Raw genomic sequence first — 20,596 nt, 5'->3', positions numbered from 1 at the left:
CCCTTCGGGCCCAGATCACAGCCAAGAGCCGCAGCCCTGGTTTCTGGCAACTTGGCAGCTGATTGGCACTCACTGAGCGCCTACCAGGCCAAAACTTAGGAACTCATTTTCCCTGTGCCCTGGGGGCAGATGAAATAAGCACAGAACACTTAGTCTGCTCTGGGCTCTGGGTCTAGTAGCCAAGGTGATGGTGTTGGAGCACAATGACCACCTGGTGTCAGGCAGAGGGGCATTGGTGACTGCACAGGCTTTACATGCAAGAGAAACAAGATGGTATTGTTCGCTGGGTGGCCTCGGGCAAGTTATTTAACTTCCTCCAGCCTCATCCCCTCATGTACTGAGTAGAAATGAATGGCATACCTGCCTCTAGAGACAGTGAATGGCATCTAGTGGACACCTGCCAAGGGTGGCGCTGCCCATGTGCCTCTGCGCGGCAAATGGGAGTGGAGCTGGGCTGCCACCACCACCCCAAGATGGTCAGGATGGAAGGCCCTGGTGCTGCAGGTCCTGCTCTGGTACTGCTCTGATTCTTTCTGCTCTCGCCTGTCTCGCTCCAGCTGTGGTACCGTTGGGCACCAGGAGGGGTGGGGACCAGGAGCTGGAGCTGCTCAAACTCGGGTGTGAACATCCTCTCCGGGGCCTTGGGCCCACTTCCCGGCCTTTCCCTCCCCTGCCTCCCTACCCACCCTGCTGACTCCCGAGGAGCCGAAGCTGACGCTGTCCCCTCCGTCTCTTTTCCTCACCCAGAGTTCCCCTACACCCCATCTCCTCCCGAGCCTGGGCGGCGCGCCGGGCCGGTGCCCACGGCCATCATTGGGGGCGTGGCGGGGAGCGTCCTGCTGGTGCTGATTGTGGTCGGCGGGATCGTGGTGGCCCTGCGCCGGCGCCGGCACACCTTCAAGGGTGACTACAGCACCAAGAAGCACGTGTACGGCAACGGCTACAGTAAGGCGGGCATCCCCCAGCACCACCCGCCCATGGCGCAGAACCTGCAGTACCCCGATGACTCGGACGATGAGAAGAAGGCGGGCCCGCTGGGCGGGAGCAGCTACGAGGAGGAAGAGGAGGAGGAGGGCGGTGGAGGGGGCGAGCGCAAGATGGGCGGCCCGCACCCCAAATACGACGAGGAGGCCAAGCGGCCCTACTTCACGGTGGATGAGGCCGAGGCCCGTCAGGACGGCTACGGGGACCGGACTCTGGGCTACCAGTACGACCCCGAGCAGCTGGACTTGGCTGAGAACATGGTTTCTCAGAATGACGGGTCTTTCATTTCCAAGAAGGAGTGGTATGTGTAGTCCCCTTCCGGAGCCTCTGTCTGTGCCCACTTCTCCCCAGCCCCGACCCGCACGCCCCCTGCCCACCCTTGACACCCACTCCTCCAGGAGCCCGGCAGAGACTCGCCCAGCTGCCCAAAGCCAGCCCCAAACTCCTGGGGAGCCAGGGGAGCCCAGGGCAGAGCCGACCTGGCTTTGTTTTAATTTCCTCCCTCTCCGGCCCTTCCCCATGGTGTTGTGTTCGACTGTGGCTTGGTGTTGCTGTATCTTTCCTTTAACAACCCCACCCACGGCCCTATGTGTAGGGAGCCCTGTTCTTGTCTTGTGTACCTGGGCATCCCTCCAGGGTTTGGGGAGCCAGCCCTCCCCCGCCCCCCAACACTGGAATCTGTTTGTATTCTCTTCATTGGGAGTGGAGGGCTAAAGGGGCTCCAAGAGGTAGAGCCCCCCACACCCTACTCCTCAATGCTGCTCCTCCTCCCGTGGAGAGGGAAGCCAATACCCCCCAACCCTAGGCTAAGGAAGCTGGAGTTTGGAGCCCTGGTCTAGACAGCAAGTGTACCCCAGAGGTAGCGGGCTCGGGGTGGCTTCTCCAAAGCACCCAGGGGAGTCTTGTTAAGTGAATCAAGTCGAGGTCCCTACCTGGGTCTTGGGGCAATGTGTTTTCCTGGTAGGGTGGTTTTTACACTTGTTTTCCTCGTTGGCCTACAGAGTGGAGTTGACCCTGCTCAGGTGCATCCCTCCCTTTACCCCTGATCTGCTCCCCACATATTGAGGGACCCCAGGTGGACTCTGTCCATACTTCCTATATGCCTCTGCCAACACATGCACATACTACATGCACACACACCACCGGTCTACCCATGCTCTCCTCCAGGGCTCACATGCCCTTCCCAGGCTGGACACTGCCCAAGGCCTGTCCCCCACACCTCTTCTCTCTTCCCAGATCAGGGTAGCAGCAGCCTGTAGAAGCTTCCAGGGCAGCTAGGAGGAGGCCTCCCTGATGCTACCACTCTAAGGTTTCAGGCTGACCCCTACCTTTCCTTACAGCATGCAGCTTTCTCAGATTTCTCCCTTATCTGTCAAGTGCTAGCAACACTTGACTCTCTTGGAAAGTCAGGGCTGAATTCCCAGAAGGGAATTCCCTCCAGAGTTAGAGGCCAAGAAGTGTTTATGGGGAGAAGAGAAAGAAGCCATGCTATAGAAGATCTGCAAACATGGTCTGATAGGAGGACTGCTAACCCCTCACACACGAAGGCCAATGTCAATGTCACAGGCCTTGAAGAAAGTGCAAAGTGGGTGGGCAGCCAGGAGACCTACTGCTCACCCACTCTGTTCTCTGCTCAGCTTCCCTTTGCCCATTCTGGGCTGAGGGGAAGACCAGGGAGAGGCCTGTCTTTGTCAATTCCCTCCTGGAATGGGATTCTAGGTTCCTCTGGACCATCCAGGACCATCTGTCCCGTGTGTACAGTGAAAGAAGGCCCCTTCCAACCCTCTCTGTCTCCCAGATCAAAGTGCCTCAGTTCCTCCATCTGCCCCCCCAACTCCCCGGCACTCTAGATGGACATGCCCACGGGAAAGGCCCTGGAACAGGAGAGCTGGGCTCCAAGGGCCCTCGGCCTACCCCTCAGGATCCCAGCTCCTCAGCCCAGGTATCATGCTCTGTGGGATGACAAATATTATTTGGGGGGGAGGCAGACCACTCTGTGCCCCACGGGCACTAACCCACCCTGCCATAGGCTTCCTAAGGGAGCCCCCAATCCCTTCCCCACTCCCCCTGGTGCTGCTATCAAACCCCCAGGCAAAGCTCTATCTCTGCCCTGGCAACCCTGGGCCCACCAGCTGGGCCACCCTCACCAGCCCTTACTGCCCCAGCCCCAGCCAGGCCGCCCAGTAGCCACGTAGCAGAAGTCTGAAGCCATGCCAGCCCTGGGGCGGCTCTCCCTTCTTAGCATTGGGGGCACTGCATGGAGTAGAGTTAGGGGAGAAAATTCTGGGGTCTTTCTAGACACAGGGCAGAGGGAGAGGAGGAGGAGGAGCTGGGCCACTTCTCCCAGCAGTATTAGTGTCCCCTAGGGCAGGGGATTTTCCCATGTTACATCACTGCCCCATCCCTCTTCATGCCACTCTGGCCGCTCTGCTGGCCCCTTCTCTCCAGGCAGGAGGCCAGCCCAGGGCCCAGCCTAACAGAGGCATTCCCTGTCCCCATGGAATCATGAGACTGAAGGGACTTGTCCTCCTACATCTCCCTTGCCCTACACTGCCACCCTGTTCTTCATTCTGTGATGGACTGAGGAGGCCCCGGGCCCAGACAAAGCACTGAGTCCCACTTGACACACCTCCACATCTTCCCCCCAAGCAAAGCACAAATTATGGGATCCATGCAGCACGGTCCAGGAGTCCAGCCTCAGCATGCCAACCTGGGCTGAGCATTGGCATGAAGCAGGGGTCAGCACTCAGACTAGGGAGATGGAGATTTCTGAGCTCCATGTTTGTGGGACAGTGGGCACTACCGCTGGGCTGCAGACACAGCCATCTGGCAAAGGGAGGTCCGGCCCAGCAGAGAGATGAGGACATTTTGCTTCTCCTTCATGCCCCCAGCATGATCTGAGCTTCTGCTTTGCCAGAAATAAAATAAACTTGGTATTAATTGTGCCAAGGCCTCCCTGGTTGTCATCCTGCCTCTTGTTGCCCTCCCTGTCCTTACCCCCACCCCGCTGCCCCTATGCCCCTATTTTCTTACAGATTTTGGTATTGTTCTAATGTGCAACAACCATCTGAGTCCCCTTTTACCAGAAGGATCTGAAAAGCAGCAGCACAGAATAGGTGAACCCAAGCCTGTAAGTGCCGCCACCTCAGGCCCAGCATGCATGCATGTGGAGGACACACACACCTCCCACAGACCCAAGCACAGGTGTGTGTGCGTGCACACACGTGGCCAGATGAGCACTCAGCACAGATGCAACCCAGGAATGGGCAGAAGCTGCTAGAAGCCCTTAAGGAGAAACAATGATTCCTCTCAGTGCTCAGGTCATAAGAGAGGCCCACAGGGGCTCTGGTCCTGGGCATGTGCCCCAGTCACTGGTGCAATAACTTTCTGCTGTCCTCAAGGCAGAATAGGGACTCGTGTCAGGTGGATGTGGGCAGCCTGCCCAAGCCCAGCAGACACTGGTGTTCCCTCTCCTGGGAGGAGGGGGGTGCTCCCAGGCCTCTGGAGGTCCAGATAGAGACCCCCAAAGCCTGACTGCCAACAGAAACCCTCTCCTAGTGAGGGGCAGGTAGGCCGAGCCACCCCGGGCCAGGGAGGCCCAGGAGGTGAGGCTCTGGCCTCTGCTGCTGCTGCTCTTCTGACCCCTGCTGTGAGGAATGGGCTTGTTGGCCACAAAAAAAATAAAAAAAATAAATGGTTTTCTTTTTTTGTACAAATGGAAACAAAATCCAGGAGAAGCTGCCACCCTCACCTCTGAGTGTGATTTGCTTCCTTTGCTTCAGTTTCTTTGTCACCGTTTTCGTCTTTGGTCCTGGGGACGGCCCAGCAGATTCTCCTGGTTCTGACCCAAGGGGTATTTGCCTCACCCCCTTTTACTTGTATAAAAAAAATGATGGGTTGAAAAATGTACTGAGGAAAAAAATGTACTTTTTTATAAATAAAGTGTTTAAAACAAAACCATTGGCTTCTAGTAACTGCAGGGGTGGGTAAGCCGCAAAGCTAGAGAGGGCGGCTTTACAGGAGAGCTTGGTGGGGGGGCCCTCACCTCTTCCCCCTTGGTACCGTGACAGGGACACAGACCCCAGAGGCATCTCACCTGCCCTTGCAAGAGTCCCCCAGGAAGAATGCCCAAAGGCTGTCACGGAGCCATCTCCCACTCAAGTGGGAGGGTCACAGGCAGTGATTGGCAGCATCGCATAGGGAGGGTTGTCTTCTGCAAGCGCAGGAGGGGTCCCTTCAAGAAAGGGAAGCGCGAGAAGGCTAAGGGACAGAGCCTAGAGGCAGGGCCCACGCTGGCTGGAGCCTCCTACCCAGAGCTCCTGGGCTGCATGTACCCACCTTGTCCCTCCCAGTTCTCCTGGTAGCCTCTTCCCTGATGTCCTGCTCCTTCCTGCCAAGTCCCCCCGCCCCCTGTGGCTTTTTGGAGAAGAAAACCAGCAGTGTCACACCTGCCATGTGAGACAGATCCCTGGGGACAGAGAATAAAGGGGAGTTCTACCCTTTCATCTTTTCTGAGGACACTGCCCAACCCCATCTCCTGTCAGTTCTTAGAGACCAGCCCCCACCTCCTCCCCCATTTCCCTCCAGAGGTAGGTTGGGGAGAAGGTCTCCTTGGCTTCCTCCCCATCCCCACACCAGCACCATCTGTGCCCCATCTCCCAGGCTGGAATGCAGGACAAATTGATCCTGGGGGGGGGGAGGAGCAGGGGCTTCAGGGATTGCCCCCTCCAGCCAGCATCTCTTTTCACTGAAATGCATACCACAGACCCCTGGGAGAGGGGGGTAGGATGATAGAAACCAAGGTGGCTGCTTAGCAGAAAGCCTCCTGCCCGTTTAGGGGTGGGATCACATCCCCCACACCTAGAATTGGGGCCCGCTGGACAGGCAGAGTCAGGCGTGAAGAAAGAGACGCCAGCAGCTGTTGGCAGCTGGCAGGGGCCCCCCTCACTAGAAGACCAAACCGGCACCCTGGACAGGGCTGTGTTTAGATGTTGATATTCCAATGAGATGCAAATTGGTTGTTTAAGCGGTCACTTCCTCACTTTTCCAGGCTGTCCGTTTAAGTTAATTTTTAATTTGCGCAGGCAATAAATGCTTAATTACATTATTAATATATTGGAAGAAAGCAGTGGACAGAACATCCTAATTGGCATTTAACTAGAGCGTTCCGGCAAATTAGCCAACACTTTCTCCATCGGCAGCAGAAAGAGGGCAAGCCAATTAGTCCAGCCTTTTAGGGTGGAGCTCTGTGCTGGAGAAACCTGAACCGGCCCCTTCCTCCAGGCTCTGGTACCAGGATGCCCAGCTGCTGGCCTTAAGGATACCAAGCGTTCAAGGCCACACTTTAAGCTTTCTAGTCGAGTCAGGCTCAGGAAGAACTTTCTGCTAGTTAAGCCACAGCTCCTCCTCTGCCCAGACTCCAACACTTGCCCCTGGGCACCCATCGGAGCAAAGGGCCCAACGCTGGATGGCTTGAAGGCAGTCCCTGGTTGAGTGCCTGAAGTGTCCTGGGATGTGCTCACCATTGCCCTATCCCAGCTGGTGGTTCCAGTTCTTGGGTGTGTGGCAGCCAGGATTCCTCTGGAGCCCCTGGAGGCATCTTCCTCCATTCCCCTTTATCTACTTCCTCCTGGCTACAGAGGTTAAGGACTGAACTCGAGGAATTGAACTCATGTAGTCACTCACGCATTCATTCATTAAGGTCACATTTTTGGTCACCCTGAGCCAGGCACTGCTATAATGTGATAATCCCTATTCAAAGAATTCAGAGACCTAGCGATCCCAGATTCCAGAGTATCCAGGGCCATGCTGGCCGAAGACTGTAGCAGAGCCATGTGTGAAGCGCTGTGGCAGCCAGGATGGGAGGCACTGATGTAGCTTAGGAGGATCACCTGGGCCTTGAAGGTCATGTAGGGTCTTTCCAGAATGAGGTGGGTTAAGATGATCCCAGGCAGACTTGAGAATTTAGTATCTGTTGTTCTGAAAGTGACCATCCTACTCCAACATGCTCATTCTGTACCTGGAGAACAGAAGTCTAGAGTAGACACAAAGGCTTTGGCCCAGCCACACTACAAAAAAGCCCACACTGAGCATGCTCAAGGGCAAGGCCATGTCCTGAGAGCAGTGAGAAGTGAGAGGAACCGTCTAACTCCTGTCAGGCAGGGCAGAGATATGATAAGTTCTCTGTAGATGTGCTACAAGTGTCTGTTCATCCACAAACCAGCAAAAGCCCCCATGGTGTTTAAGCTGGGCTTACAGGGGCCACTTCAGTGATGAGTGGGCAGCAGGGTCAGATTGGGCTCATCAGGGAAGACTTCCTGGAAAAGGTGATAGCTGAGATGATTTGGAAGAATGGAAAGGTCAAGGAATGAGACAGCGTGAGGAGGGTAGGACCTCTGAGGTCTGGAGAGGGGCCCTCCTGTGGAAACACTTCTGTACCTGTGTCCACAGTCAGATGCTTCTGGGGAGCAGTCCACGGGCTCCTCTTTGGTGCTGGTTCCTGTGGCCTCCAAACACTATTTTCTCCCCTGACTTATAGGCTTGACATTGCTTGATTGTGGGCTTGGCAGAGCCAGGCCAAGCCCTCCTCTATTGCAGGAGAGGATGCTTTTTCACTCCCAATCCCTACCATCAACCCCCATTTAGCAGCTGACGACATAGAACTATCCCTCCCTCCCTCCCCGCCCTGCCAACCACTTCCCCAGAAAGTGCACACACACCCGCTCCACAGCCCTCTGGCTCCCCTGTATCCAAGTTCATCCTGAGCTCCATGCCAGGAAAGGTATCTGGACGGTTGTGCTTGGCTTGAGAACCAGGGCTGTAGACCATCAATGTACATCACAGGCTCCACTGAGCACAGAGAACTTCACCCAGGAGATATACCCGAATCAACTGGGTTTTTAAAACATCAGGCCCCACCCTAGGCCAACAGGACGGTCTCTGGGGCTAGGGCCTAGACAGATATATATTTTAATAAGCTACTCAGGAGATTCTAAAAACAGCTGCCAGACTCAGAGCCTCCCAGGCATGGAGTTGGGGCCATCTCAGGTGTAGCCTCCATGAGGAAGAGGCAGGTCCTGGATTAGGAAAACGGGTGGGTAGCTGGGTGATTTGGTGAATTAATGCACACAGGACTTGGGTGCCAAGTAAGCTGTTTCTGTTGTCATCATCAGTCATCATCAATCATCTTCATCCTCATCTCATCTCCAAGATTTGGGATCTTGGATGACAGTGACTGCGATGAGCTCACCACCTGCAGGCAAGTAGGGGGCCAGGATGGAGCCACTCCTATAAACCTCGTCAAGCAGGTTTTCTAGTTTTAACAATTCCTGGGCATTGGGTTTCGGAGCATCTTCCAGAAGGGAAAGCAGCATTTTGAGTTAAAACCCAGGCAATAGGTGGCATAAGCCTCCCTAAAGGGAGGGTCTTGCTTCATGGTACCATCAACTTGGAAGAAGTGTATGTGCTTCATGAAGGACGGTGACAGCCCTCTTAGAGGCCCTTTAGGCAGGTGAGGGAGGACCCTCTGAGAGACATAGGAAACAGTAGCAGGGCCTGTACTCTCTAAGCCCTTCACTCCCTGCTGGAGCCTCAAGGATCTAGAGCAAGACTGTGCCACAGGGAGTGAGACTTCTGGGGTGGCTGACTTAGAGGCCAGGTGGCTGGGGTCCACTTAGCTAAAGGAACCAGCTCCTTGTCCTGGAGCTCCAGCACTCCCAGGACCCCAGAGAGCCTCCTTGGCCTCCAGGACAACAAGGAGCAGCAAGTGCAGGAAGGACACGAGCAGCATTTCTCAGCAGGCCACGGCCCCGAGGAGCTGGGTCCTGTCTTACTCACCCACAGCACCCAGAGCAGCACAGAGCAGGGCCCAACAAAGGGGAGCCACGCTGAATCTGTCAAAGTGAGAGTCAAAACAAACCTTCCAGATGGGGTAGGCCAACTCCCCCAGGCAGGGCTGTTCTCCGGGCATGCAGGTGATGGGCAACCGCTTAGAGGGGCCCTGCTCTTGTCCTGCAGACAAGTCTCATGATTGGTGTGAGCATATCCCTGTGAGGTCACACAGAATAACTGAGTCTGGCCTTCAGATCTTGGGAGATGGTCTCCTCACCAGTCAGTCCACTTCTCCACACGTGGAACCCCATGTAGCCGTCAGGACTCCTAGGCATCTACCCTGGGAGTCACCAACCCTGGCTTCAAGCCTTGGTGCAGTTGGTCAGTAGCTACATGAGGACACGATCCCAAGGCCAGCACAGACAGAGCGAGCATTCACACCAGCACCACACAATCCCAGCGACCTATGGGCTGTGGGAAATGATGATGTATGGGCAATTTCAATCAGTGGAATGCAATCATTGGTAGCAGAGAAGCTGTTTCTATGTAAGAGCAGGGAGACCCTGGAAAATCTCTGGGCCTTCCACTCAATCTTACTGTGAACCTAAAATTTCTCTAAAAATTAAAATCTATTTTAGAAAAAGAAAGTCTGGGTTATTCCAGGTGTTCCTTTAAAAAAAATCACCTTTTCTCTGTCTTTCCAATGATCCAGAGGTTTAAAATGCTGTTCCCTACAACTAGTCTGCACAGCTGGAGTTGAAGGGGAGATATCTGTGTGTCCTTCCTGACCTTGGCCTGCCCTCTCTCATATGGTGGGCACAGCCAACCTAGCTGACTCCAGGAGGTTGGCATGGAACCCAGAGGGTCTCACTCCTAATAGTTAAGTTTCTGGATAGATGGGGATGGATGGATGGATGGATGGATGGATGGATGGATGGATGGTTGGATGGATGGATGGATGGATGGGCAGACTGTTGAACCTCTGAGTCATTTCCACACATGCTTCTTCTAAACTGGACTCACTCACCTTGCGCATGGGCTGCCTATTTTCCCCAAAATTGGATGACTTTTTATGTATCTCTACTCTGCTTTATCTTAATGATCGAGGTAAACATTTCAGCCTGTTGTGTTCCTTTTGGGTGTTGATTCTATCACCACTTCAGCTCACTGTAGTCATTTATTGAATGAAAACATAGTGAAAGGGACAGGACTGTAGAGTCACACTGACCATGATTCAATCCCCAGTCCCACCACTCCTCACCTGTGTGGGCTTTGGGCAAATGGCTTGCCTTCCCTGAGCTTTATTTGTCACTCTGTGTGAATAGACTGCGGGATGGATAAAAGGATGGTTCCTACGTAGAGCTGGTTATTTGTAAAGCGTGTAAGAGTGGTACCTACCACAGGCAGCTGCCATAAGGATTAAAAGAAAATAACTTCCTTGTAAAGGATTCAGTATAATGCCAGGAACCAAATGGGTGCTCAGTTAAGTTTAGCTAGGATGGTATTATTTCTCACCATACTTTTCACTACTGGGTATCTGCCCCTAAGTGGGGAAATGTAACCTGTCAGGGGAATGATACCAGGTATTATGACACTTGCCAAACCTGAGGCAAGTTTCCAGCTCTGTGTCATCTCCTGGCTTCACAGTGACAAGCACCCTCTTGGTTTCTTCTCCCCTGGTTTGTACCATCCCAACAACCACCTATCAGTGGTTGGAGGGATATAGGCATGGAGGATGTGTCCCCTGGTTGGGATCCTGGAACTAGGCTACTGTCGTGCATAGGGAACTGGGACAGCTGCAGGAACATGAGGACATATGTTTTCCAAAGCAAAGAGATTTCCAGTGCGTGGTCCAAAGCTTCATCTGCAGAACTCTCCCAGGAACCAAGAGATGGGGTATAGGTCAAGGGTAGAGCACTTGGCCCTGGATTCTACCCCAGGCTTTCTCCTTACATGGCATCCATGTAAGGCTTTGGTACTTTGTCATTGTTAATTTTTAAGCTTTTCTTATTGGGCAATGCCATACCAACAGGAAAGTGGATGGCTCTTCAGGGTTCAGCTCCAACTGTATACACTCATGTCATAGCCCATATCAAGACAGGCTCACTCATATTCCCTACCAGGCAAGACCCCCACTATGGAAATTCACAGAAGTAGAGTCCTACCAAGTGTACTTTTTTGTGACTGGTTTCTTTCCCTCAGCATAATGTCTGTGGGCTTCATCTGGGGTGTTTCTTTTTCATTGCTGGGTATTACTCCCTCATGTGGATTGGCTCACAGTTATACTTATTCTATCTTGAGTGGATGTGGGATTTGTCTCCAGTTTGAATCAATTATGAATAAATTTGCAACAGTATGTAATTCTGGGGCCCACCATTTCTATCGGATACAAACCCAGGAGTAGAATTAGGATTTGTAGATGCAACCAGTTTTCTAACGGGGCTGTGAAAACATACTGTCCTTCTAGCTGCATTTGAGTTCTGCTGGCTGGGGACTTCCTTGTCCAGACTTGGTATCATCTGTCCTTTTAGTTTCAGCCATCCTGGCAAGGGCTTTGTGACTTTAATTTGCATTTCCCTGATGACTAATGATAGTTCCAGCACTTTTGCATGTGACTGTTGGAGATTTGGGGTCTTGAAAGAATCCTGGACTTTAAAAAAGAATGTTTGAAAGCCCATTATCATAGGTTCCCTGGAGTTTAGGAGGAGGGGTTGGTGTCCATCCAGCCCTGCTGGGTCCTTCTAGAACAGGCCCATGTTCCAGGGGCCTATGAGGCCTTGGGGAGGCTGGAACAGGATGCCAAGAACCTGAGGTGGGAGAATGATAAGTCTCCAATCTCTTTGGGGATTCCCAAAGTAGCAGGAAGGAAGGACCAGCAATCAGGAAACAAGCATTCCGCCTAGGACCGTGGCACATGCCTATAATCCCTTCAGCTCCCAAGGCTGAAGCTGGAGGATCACAAGTTCGAAGCCTGCCTCAGCCATTTACCGAGTCCCTAAGCAACTCAGCAAGACCCTGTCTCTAAATAAAATATTAAAACAGGACTGGGGATGTGACTCAGGAGTTAAGTGGCCCTGGGTTCAATCCTTAGTACACACACACACACACACACACAAAAAAAAAAAAAAAAAAAAAAGAACCAAACAACTGTGACATAAAACAGAGTGGCTTTAGCAATCAGGTGCTGTGGTGACCATACCAAGGGGGTTCCCTGGGAAACCTCCCACTTTTCTCCATTAACTTTTAAATAACACAGATTTCCTGGGGGATTCAGAAAAAGAAGGGCAGGGACAGAGAACTACACCTGGTGCACCTTCATTGAGGACTGCAGCGGGTTGGGGGAAGGGCAGGCAGTCAAGTCTGGGCCCAGTAGGGATCTTACTAGAGAGAGGCCTGGACTGGGAGTGGTTTAGAGGCTGGGCTCTGCTTTTAACTCTGGCACTTCTCACCAAGTGACCTTGAGCAAAGCCCTTTACCACTCTGATTTTCCATGATGGAGGGGCCTGGGTCATGCCCCCTCTGCATGTGAAACACAAAGCTGGAGAATTGAGCGCCTGATGGCCTCTCCTGGAGACAAAGCAGCAGGGCTGGGATAGTAGGTCCCTGAGCTCCACAGAGGCCGTGACAGTGACAAATCACCACATCCCATTCTGTGGCCTCTGCTGCGATGGAGGCTGAGCCTAGGTGCCTGGGGTGACAGTGTCGGGGCCAACTTCCAGAGGAGTCCAGTCTGCAGCAACAGCAGTGAGAGTATGGAGGACAGGGACAGCAGCCCCGTCGGGCTGTTGTCACCTCCCCTCTCTGGTGAAAGCCCCCCACTCTGCTCTCCTCCGCAGAGCAGTGAAGGATCCACCCTGCTAACAAAACAAACAATCCAAAGATGAGCAAAGAAGGGTCTCCCAGAGAGACGCCCAGGGGGACTGGGCTCCCACATCTCCTCTGACCACCACTAAGGAATGTAGCAGCAGGGGAGCTCAGGGACAGACCCCTCCCCAAGAAAATTGTGCCCGTGATTCATTTCTAGCGTTTTCCTCCAGAGAAGGTATCATCTATTCAGTTTAGGTTCCTTCCATGACATTCTGTTAGGAGAAATCCCCAACCCCAATGGCACTTGGAGGTCCCACCTGGCTGGTCCCAGCCTCCCTGCAGGCTTGGGGTAAAGATGGCATCAGGGACTGCCCAAGTGGGAAGGCTTCCTCCAATGACTGCTGCCGCCACCTCTTAGAGACCAGCTCTCCCTTCCAAAGCCTGGACCCACGGCTTGTCCTGCCTTGTCCCTTATTCTTTTGTCCCTACAGCTCAAGACAGGCAAATCCCAAACAAGGATCTATCTACCAATTTTAAAATTACAGTCATTCCTTAGTATCTGCAGAGGATTAGTTACAGGACCCCCCTCTGCTACAAAATCCACAGATGTGCAAATCTCTTGGATAAAACGGTGTAATGACTGCATATACCTATGTATATCCTCCCATAGGCTTTAATCATCTCTAGATTACTCATAATACGTAATATAATGTAAATGCTATGTCATTACACTGTATTGTTTAGAGAATAATGACAAGAAAAAAAATATGGTACATGTTCAATGTAACACAATTTTTTTTCTAAATGTTTTCAATCAGGGGTTGGTGAATCTGTGGCTGTGGAGCCCACAGATACAGAGGCCGACTGTACAAACCACTAGAACCGGATGAAACCTCAGAGATCATTTTCCCCAACACTCAAATGAAAAAGCTGAGACTCAAGAGCCTCATGACAGTAAAAATTCTTTACATTTATGTAATATTTGGAAATCATAAAGTGACTCAAGATATTTTAATAATAGCTAAGACTTATAATATCATTCACTAAGTGCCAGGCTCTGCTCAAAGTGCTTTATGATATTAAATCCTCACTTCAGTCCTGGGAGAGAGGTATTATTACATCATCCCTAAGACAAGGAAATGAAGAACCTAGAAACCCAGGGTCACAGAGTCAGCTGGTGCAGAGCTGGGCTTCAAAGCCAGGCAGTCTGACCCCAGAGCCCAGGCCTCTGACCACTTTCCCACCCCTCTTTCGGTGAGCTACCACCACCATAAAGACTCTAAGGGAAAGATCCACACCATGGCATCCGTGAGCAGAAGTCCAGGAGAGAGAACCATACCAGCCTTACGCCTGCGGGGAGCCTGGGCCCCATACAAGTTTCAATTCACTCACAAATCAGCACGTGCTCTGGGCCAGTAAAACCTGAGCTTGTGCGAATAATATTTGATATCACGTTGAGTCATCAGAGGTAGGCAGGGCTCATGGAGAAAGATTTCCTGGAAAAGATAGCATCAGAGATGATTTCGTCCAATGGAACTGATGTGGAAAATTGTAGAATATCCAGCACTGGGAAAGGGCAAAGATCTCCACATATGTTTGTAGCAAGCATCAATAAGAACAGGCCAGGTTCCTTGAGCTGCAGGAAGGGGACCCTGGCACCCTACAACTTCTTAATCCTCTGGGGAGGTAAGCAAGAGGTGAGTTTGCCCAACCCTAGGTAGCTGGCGATCACCCCCAAGGCGCGGGGATGTCCTCGGCTTGCCCACAGTCACACAGTGTTGAGTGGTAGACTCAGAACTTGGACCCAGACCTTCTGACTCCCAGCCAAGTGCTCTTTGCACGGGAGCCAACCTCCCACGACAAGGAAACAAAATAGACGTTCTGAGGAACCAGGGTTAGGATTTCAACACGAGAGTTTTATGGACAATTCAGACCATAACAGAACTTAAGCCCTCATGGAATTTTCTTGAAACAAGCATGTTCCTTTGTTCATTCACATACTATTTTATTAACTGATCTGCCCTCCCTTTTTCCTTTCCTCCCTCAGAAACTTTCAATAAAGATTTGAGCTAGAATTTCTAATAAGCCATATCAAATATCATTTTTAAAACAAAATACCCACCATGGCTCACAGTTTTCCATTAACTTGTAAATTACCAAATGTGTTAAACATACACCATCCTATCAGAAATAGTGTTGGGGAATCTCAAAGCAGAGTCCTAACACAGAGACACAGGGAGGTGGGCCAATCTGGGGGCCATAGAGGCTCAAGTTCAATCACTGCATGGGCCTCTCATGAGCTTGGTGATTTGTGGTATAAAGAGGAGACTCCTCTTCCGGGCTGCAGTGAGGGGCACATAAGACACCATACACCCAGCTCCACACCACCCCACCCAGCCCCATGCCCACCCCAGTCCCAACCAGACCTTATCCAGTTTTTGTCCCAAGACAGACCCAAATCTGTCCCTGGTTTCTTCTTAATGTTTCCCCCTCAAATTGGGGAAGAGGGTAAACAAATGAACCAGTGGGCCAGGCCTGGTGGTGCATGCCTGTAATCCCAGTGACTCGAAAAGCTGAGGCAGGTTCAAATCCAGCCTCAGGAACTGAGTGAGACTCTGTCAGGAAAAAAATAATAATAATAAAAGGGCTGGGAATGTAGCTCAGTGGTAGAGAACCCCTAAGTTCAATCCCAGTACAAAATAAATAAATAAATAACATTCTCTGAGGCTTTCCATGGTACCAGCCACAGAACTTTCCAGAACTAAACCATCCATCCCTTTTCTCATTGCCTCCCAAGAGATATTCAAGTCCTGAAATTGCCCCGCATTTCTCAAGTCTTTGCATCCATATCCCCACTAAACGCCAAACACTCCAGAATTCCTCCTGGGGAGGGTGGACTCACACCTTCTGCTTTGGCAAGCCCAGAGAAACCCCATAGGACTGGGGCGCGGGAGATACTGGGGATTGAACCCAGGGGCACTCAACCACTGAGCCACATCCCCAGCCCAGCCCTTTTTATATTTTATTTAGAGACAGGGTCTCACTACATTGCTTAGGGCTTTGCTGAGTTGCTGAGGCTGGCTTTGAACTTGCAATCCTCCCAGCCTCCCAAACAGCATGTGCCACAGTGCTGGGCTTATATTGCACTTGGACGTAAGTGTTCACCTGTCTAAACTTCCTCTCATTTCAATGACTTCTGACCTTGTCGAGATTCCTCTCCAATATACTTGATGTGGAAGATTTCCACCAGGACCTGAGGCCACAGTGTAGGGCGACAGAAAGCCCCCTGTCCCGATGGACAGCAGCTGGACTGGATACCTATCATTTCCAGGAATGCAGACATTCTAGGCTTCCCGCTCTTGGTCTTGGGAATTCAAAAGCTTTCCAGGTCCCCACGCTGCCCAGCTTCTCTTGATAACCTGGAGAGAGCTCAGGTCTGTCCTACTGTGGGAGGGTTACGCTTCCACACTGCCCATTGATGGCCTGTGGCCTCCTGAATCACCTGCCCATGTACTGTGCAGAGGTGATCTGCAGAGGTGGCCTGCCTGGAAGAAGAAGGTACATTGACCAAGAGTCTAGATGGTGGGGAGGGGCTTCTCCACAGGAAGAGAAAGACAAGAAACGTGGGTGCCCTGAAGGCAGAGCAGCTCTGGGTCAGTGGTCCCAGATCCTCGTGTGCTTCTCTGTGAGCTTGATCACTATCTCAATGACTCTGGAAAAACCACTTCTCTCTCACATCTGTTTTCTCATCTGTTTGGAACCTTTGCTTTGCCTATTTCCTAGGATTATAACGAAGAGGGTCAAGTGAAAGCTTTTTGCAAACTGGGAAGCTCTATACCCATATTAAAGGATCATCATTTTGACTTTTTAAGGTCATTCCCCACCAAGGAGACCTTAGGGACCTGCTTAGAATACCTCCAGGGGCAGGAACCCCACTTCTTCCAGGAAGCCTACTTCTCCACAGGCAGCACTGTCCTTGTAAAGGTTTTGGAAAGCATGGACCTCCGTGGTAGAGCACATCAAGAGAAGAAATAGAGCTGCTAGAGGTGGCGCATGTGGTAATCCCAGCCTTTCCAGAGGCTGAGGCAGGAAGGTCTCAAAGTACGAGGCCAGCCTCAGCAACTTAGTGAGACCCCCATCGACTTAGCAAGATCCCGTCTCCAAATAATAAATTCAAAGGGGGCTGGGGATGTGACTCAGTGGTTAAGTGTCCCTGGGTTCAATCCCTAGTACCAAAAAGAGAGGAAGAAATAGATTCTCTAAGAACTCTGCCATTGCTGGGTTTGTATTTCCTGGTTTCCCTACTTTCCCGTTAACATTCATTTTGAAAAGTGCTCCTCTGGTCCCAGATGGAGTAAAGTGAAACAGAATATTCCTGTTGGCTATGAATGAGCATCACAGAAGGAAGTGAGGGCAGCTCAGATTGAGAGGGCAGGGCTGGGCTGGGGTTTGAGACACACACCACCTGCCCAAGAGCCAGATCCTGTAGAAAGGGGGACCAAGGGAAGAGCTTGAAAGATCTAGAGGTAGAGCCCTTCCTAGGCCACCTCTCAGACTGTCCAGGAAAGTGCTGGATGGTGTGACTGAGTCTCCTTGAGCCCCAAGGAGATTGGGAGGGAGTGATAGGCCCCTAAAATAGAGAGCAAGGGCTCAGAGAAGAGACCTGGGGCAGTGTGTAAGTCGAGGTGGGGTGAGGAGTGGCAGACCGCGGTTCCTCCACGCACCCAACTCTTACACTCCTCCCCAAACGCAGGCCAGCTCCAGGGCTGCCTCAGTGGGGAGGAACCTACTTCTGAAGCCGTTTGCTATTGTAGCTCCTAGGCCCAGGGCTGCCTCCGCTGGCCTTGAACTCACTGGCTTTCCTGACTGGCACAGATCTCTCCACAGGGAGGAGCTGGATCTGTGGTGATGCTGTTGTCACTCACCAGGGCCTTTTTAGCCCCAGCCTTGGTCCCCCAAGAAGGCGCCCAGGGAGGTAAACGCTCCCACCAGGCAGTGAGAAGGGCTCCTCCTCAGAGCCACGCAGACCCCCTGAACAGGAGTTCAGGGGACAACAGAGCTTCACAGACTCCAGTGCCACCGTTGAGGGAGGGAAGGGGCCTTGCAAAGACCCCACACCCCCCCAAGGCCTCCTTACCAAGCCGCTCCCTGGGCCTGGGCCTAGAACTTGTTTCGGCAGCTCCTCGGTGACTCTGACCCCAGGTCAGTGAGGTTTGGTTCTGAGCTCCTTTGCTTGGGCCCTTTACTCTGCCCAGAACCCAGCCGGGCACTAGATGGTAGCTCCAGGAGGCCCTGCAGTGGGGGGTGAGGTAAGAGGATCTTTCCGGTGGTAGGAGAATCTGGAACTCACAGGCCGCTGGCCCACCACCACCACCATACAGCAAATGCAAAACCTACCCCTGCCCCCATACACTCTGCTTTTCAGGACTACTAAGTCCTCCTGCTCCTCACTCTCTTGTGACGCACAGAGCTCACTCCATGCCGGGGAATCCATGCGCTTCCCCACATTTACCATGTCTCCATTTGACACAGGAAAAACTGAGGCTCAGCCTATGAAGGTCACACTGCTGGAAAGCCGAAAATGGGGTCTTTAGTCTTCCTTCTCTGATGTGAGCTTCTTCCTCCATTCAAGGAAGCACTCTGTGGGACCAGCTGGGAGGGGAGCGTCAGGAGCTGGCAGAGGAGCAGGACCAGGGTTTTGCCCAACAGGATGAGAGAGATGGGCACATGGCAGAGAAATGGCCTCCCCATGTCCCCCAGTCCTCTCTACCTGGCTGAGCGAAACCCTTGCTCATTCCTCTCCCTCCTGCGGGCTTGAGGTGGGGACACTTAGGACTGGGAGATAGTTCCTCTCCCCCAAGGAATGTGCGTGAAATCCCCTTAACGCTCTGCAGCTGGGCCTGACCTTGGAGGGGTTCCTCCTCCCTCCTAATGACAACTCAAGGTGTGAAGGGCTGGGTGGGAGGTGGTGGGGAGGGGCTGGTGACACTGGGGAGAGCGTTCCAGATGGAGGGAGCATCACAGGCCAGGAGGAAGGGGGTCACACACTGGGGCCAGGTTGGGGCATGTGGATCATGTAAAGGTACCAAGGAGAGCTGAGGGCAGGGGTCAGAGAGGCCAACAGGCATATCTGCCTAAGAAGCAGACACAAGTCATCTACAAAAGCTAAGGACTGGGATGCGCATTACCTCACTGACCCTTCACAACCATCCCGTTCTTATTCCCATTTTCCAGATGAGACCCCGGGGCTCATAGGATTTGAGAGTCCTGCTAATAAAATGGCAAACTTAGCCAGGTGCAATGGCGCCCGCCTGTAATCCCAGCTGCTAAAGAGGCTGAGGCAGGAGGATCATGAGTTCAAAGCCAGCCTCAGCAATTTACCAAGGCCCTAAGCAACTTAGTGAGACCCTGTCTCAAAATAAAAAATAAAAAGGGCTGCTCAGAGGTTAAGTGCCCCTGGGTTCAATCCCTGATAAAGAAAGAGAGAGAGAAGGAAGGAGGGAGGGAAGGATAGAAGGAAGGGATGAATGGAGGGAGGAAGGACATGGCAAATACAAGTTTGATCTGGACGGTCTTCCTCTGGTGAGGAACTGAGAGATGGAGAATGCAAGGGGCATGAAATGATCCCAGGCAGGATCCTCCTCCAGGCCACACAGAGCTGTATAGGGACTCAGGAAGCCAGGATTCCTATCTCACCTCCATCATCAATGAGCTGTGTGACCTTGAGCATTTCACTAACCTTCTCTGAGCCTCCTGTTATGCATCTATCAACAGAGACAAAGGAATGGGGATGTCAATGTAGATAATTTAAGTAAAGGCATAGGTTAAGATAGAATTGATATTATGGTAATAGGGCCACAGATGTAATTGGGTCCAAAGTGGCACTTGGGTGAAGAATCCAATCATTCAGGGAAGGGAGAAGTGCTAACATTATCACCAACGTCATTGTCGTCGTCATCGTCATCATCACCAATCAGCAGCAGCAGCAGCAACATCACTATTATGAGCAACTTCATCACCACCATTATTAATTTCTATGTATTGAATAGCCAATGACAAAAATAGCAACCACTAATTACATATTGACTGTGTGCCAGGCACTGTGCTAAGCACTTCACAGAATTTATGCCTGATCCAGGCAAAGGAAATGGACGGAAGTCAGGGGCTAGGGGGGAAAGGATGCTGGAGCCGCCGAGCCCAGAGCCAGCCTCCAGGCCAGAGGTCTGAAGAGGTGACTGCAAAGTTCCAAACCAGAGCAACTTCTATAGCCAAAGAGAAAAGGCTTTTTGCACTGAAGGACCCATGAGTTAGACACGAGGCTAAAGGGCAACCCAGGCCAGAGGCAGTGACCAGGGCCAGGGGCTCTGGGACAAAACAGGCAGGAGGATCAGCCCAGGCCACCTGAGGCTATGAGGTAGAGGGTCAGGCCTCTTAGCCTCTAGCTTCATAGAGAGAGCAGAGCGAGGCTGTGTCCAGGCCCATAGTCACTGGGTACACAGACCAAGGAAAGGGTTCTGTGACTCTTTCAGGCCTGGCCTCTAGGGGAGTTCCCTTGGCACCCTGGGTCACAGGAAAGCCCATGAAAGAGTCCCCTCCTACATGGGCTGAACCAGGAAGGAGAGGGATACATCCACTCCTAACAGGGAAAAGGAAATTCCTACGACCCTCAAGTGTGACGGGGCAGCAGCCATCTCCAGGGAATAAAGAATTGAAAAGGGACTTAGAGCAAGCAGGACCTCAGCAGGGTGGGACATGGCACGAGGCCAGGATGGGGAATTAACATGGGGACAGTCTGAGGGTCTGAGTCTGAAGGCCAAGGCCACTGGGTTGTGGGGATGGCCACTGCTGGTCCCTGAATATGGAGGGCCATGATGGACACCCTAGCACCCTGCAATGTCATCCGCTGCAGCCTCTTGGTGTTGCCTGTACCGTCAGAAGCTTCCTCTCCCCCTGAGCCAGGTCCCCTGTTCGCCAG

General features: G+C 52.3%; 1 protein-coding gene across 8 annotated transcripts in view; it reads left to right on the top strand.

Annotated features, from left to right (window-relative positions):
• The window catches only part of Nectin1 (nectin cell adhesion molecule 1), a 102,076-nt gene that overhangs the window by 58,128 nt on the left and 23,352 nt on the right, over positions 1-20,596 (top strand). The window contains exon 6 of one of the 8 annotated variants that reach the window (XM_078047169.1): positions 13,440-13,541. The exons of 6 other annotated variants lie outside the window; for them this stretch is intronic. In XM_078047169.1, the coding sequence (XP_077903295.1) occupies positions 13,440-13,501 (62 nt within the window). In that variant the 3' untranslated portion in view covers positions 13,502-13,541. Of the gene's footprint in view, positions 1-747; positions 4,942-13,439; positions 13,542-20,596 lie in introns of those variants that run through there. One more of the 8 variants, XM_005328378.5, reaches the window with a different exon arrangement.

Source organism: Ictidomys tridecemlineatus, chromosome 4 (genome assembly GCF_052094955.1).
Source record: "Ictidomys tridecemlineatus isolate mIctTri1 chromosome 4, mIctTri1.hap1, whole genome shotgun sequence".
Classification (NCBI taxonomy): Eukaryota; Metazoa; Chordata; class Mammalia; order Rodentia; family Sciuridae; genus Ictidomys; species Ictidomys tridecemlineatus.
The sequence above is the reverse complement of the archived record's forward strand: the minus strand, read 5'-3'. Positions and strand labels throughout refer to the sequence as shown.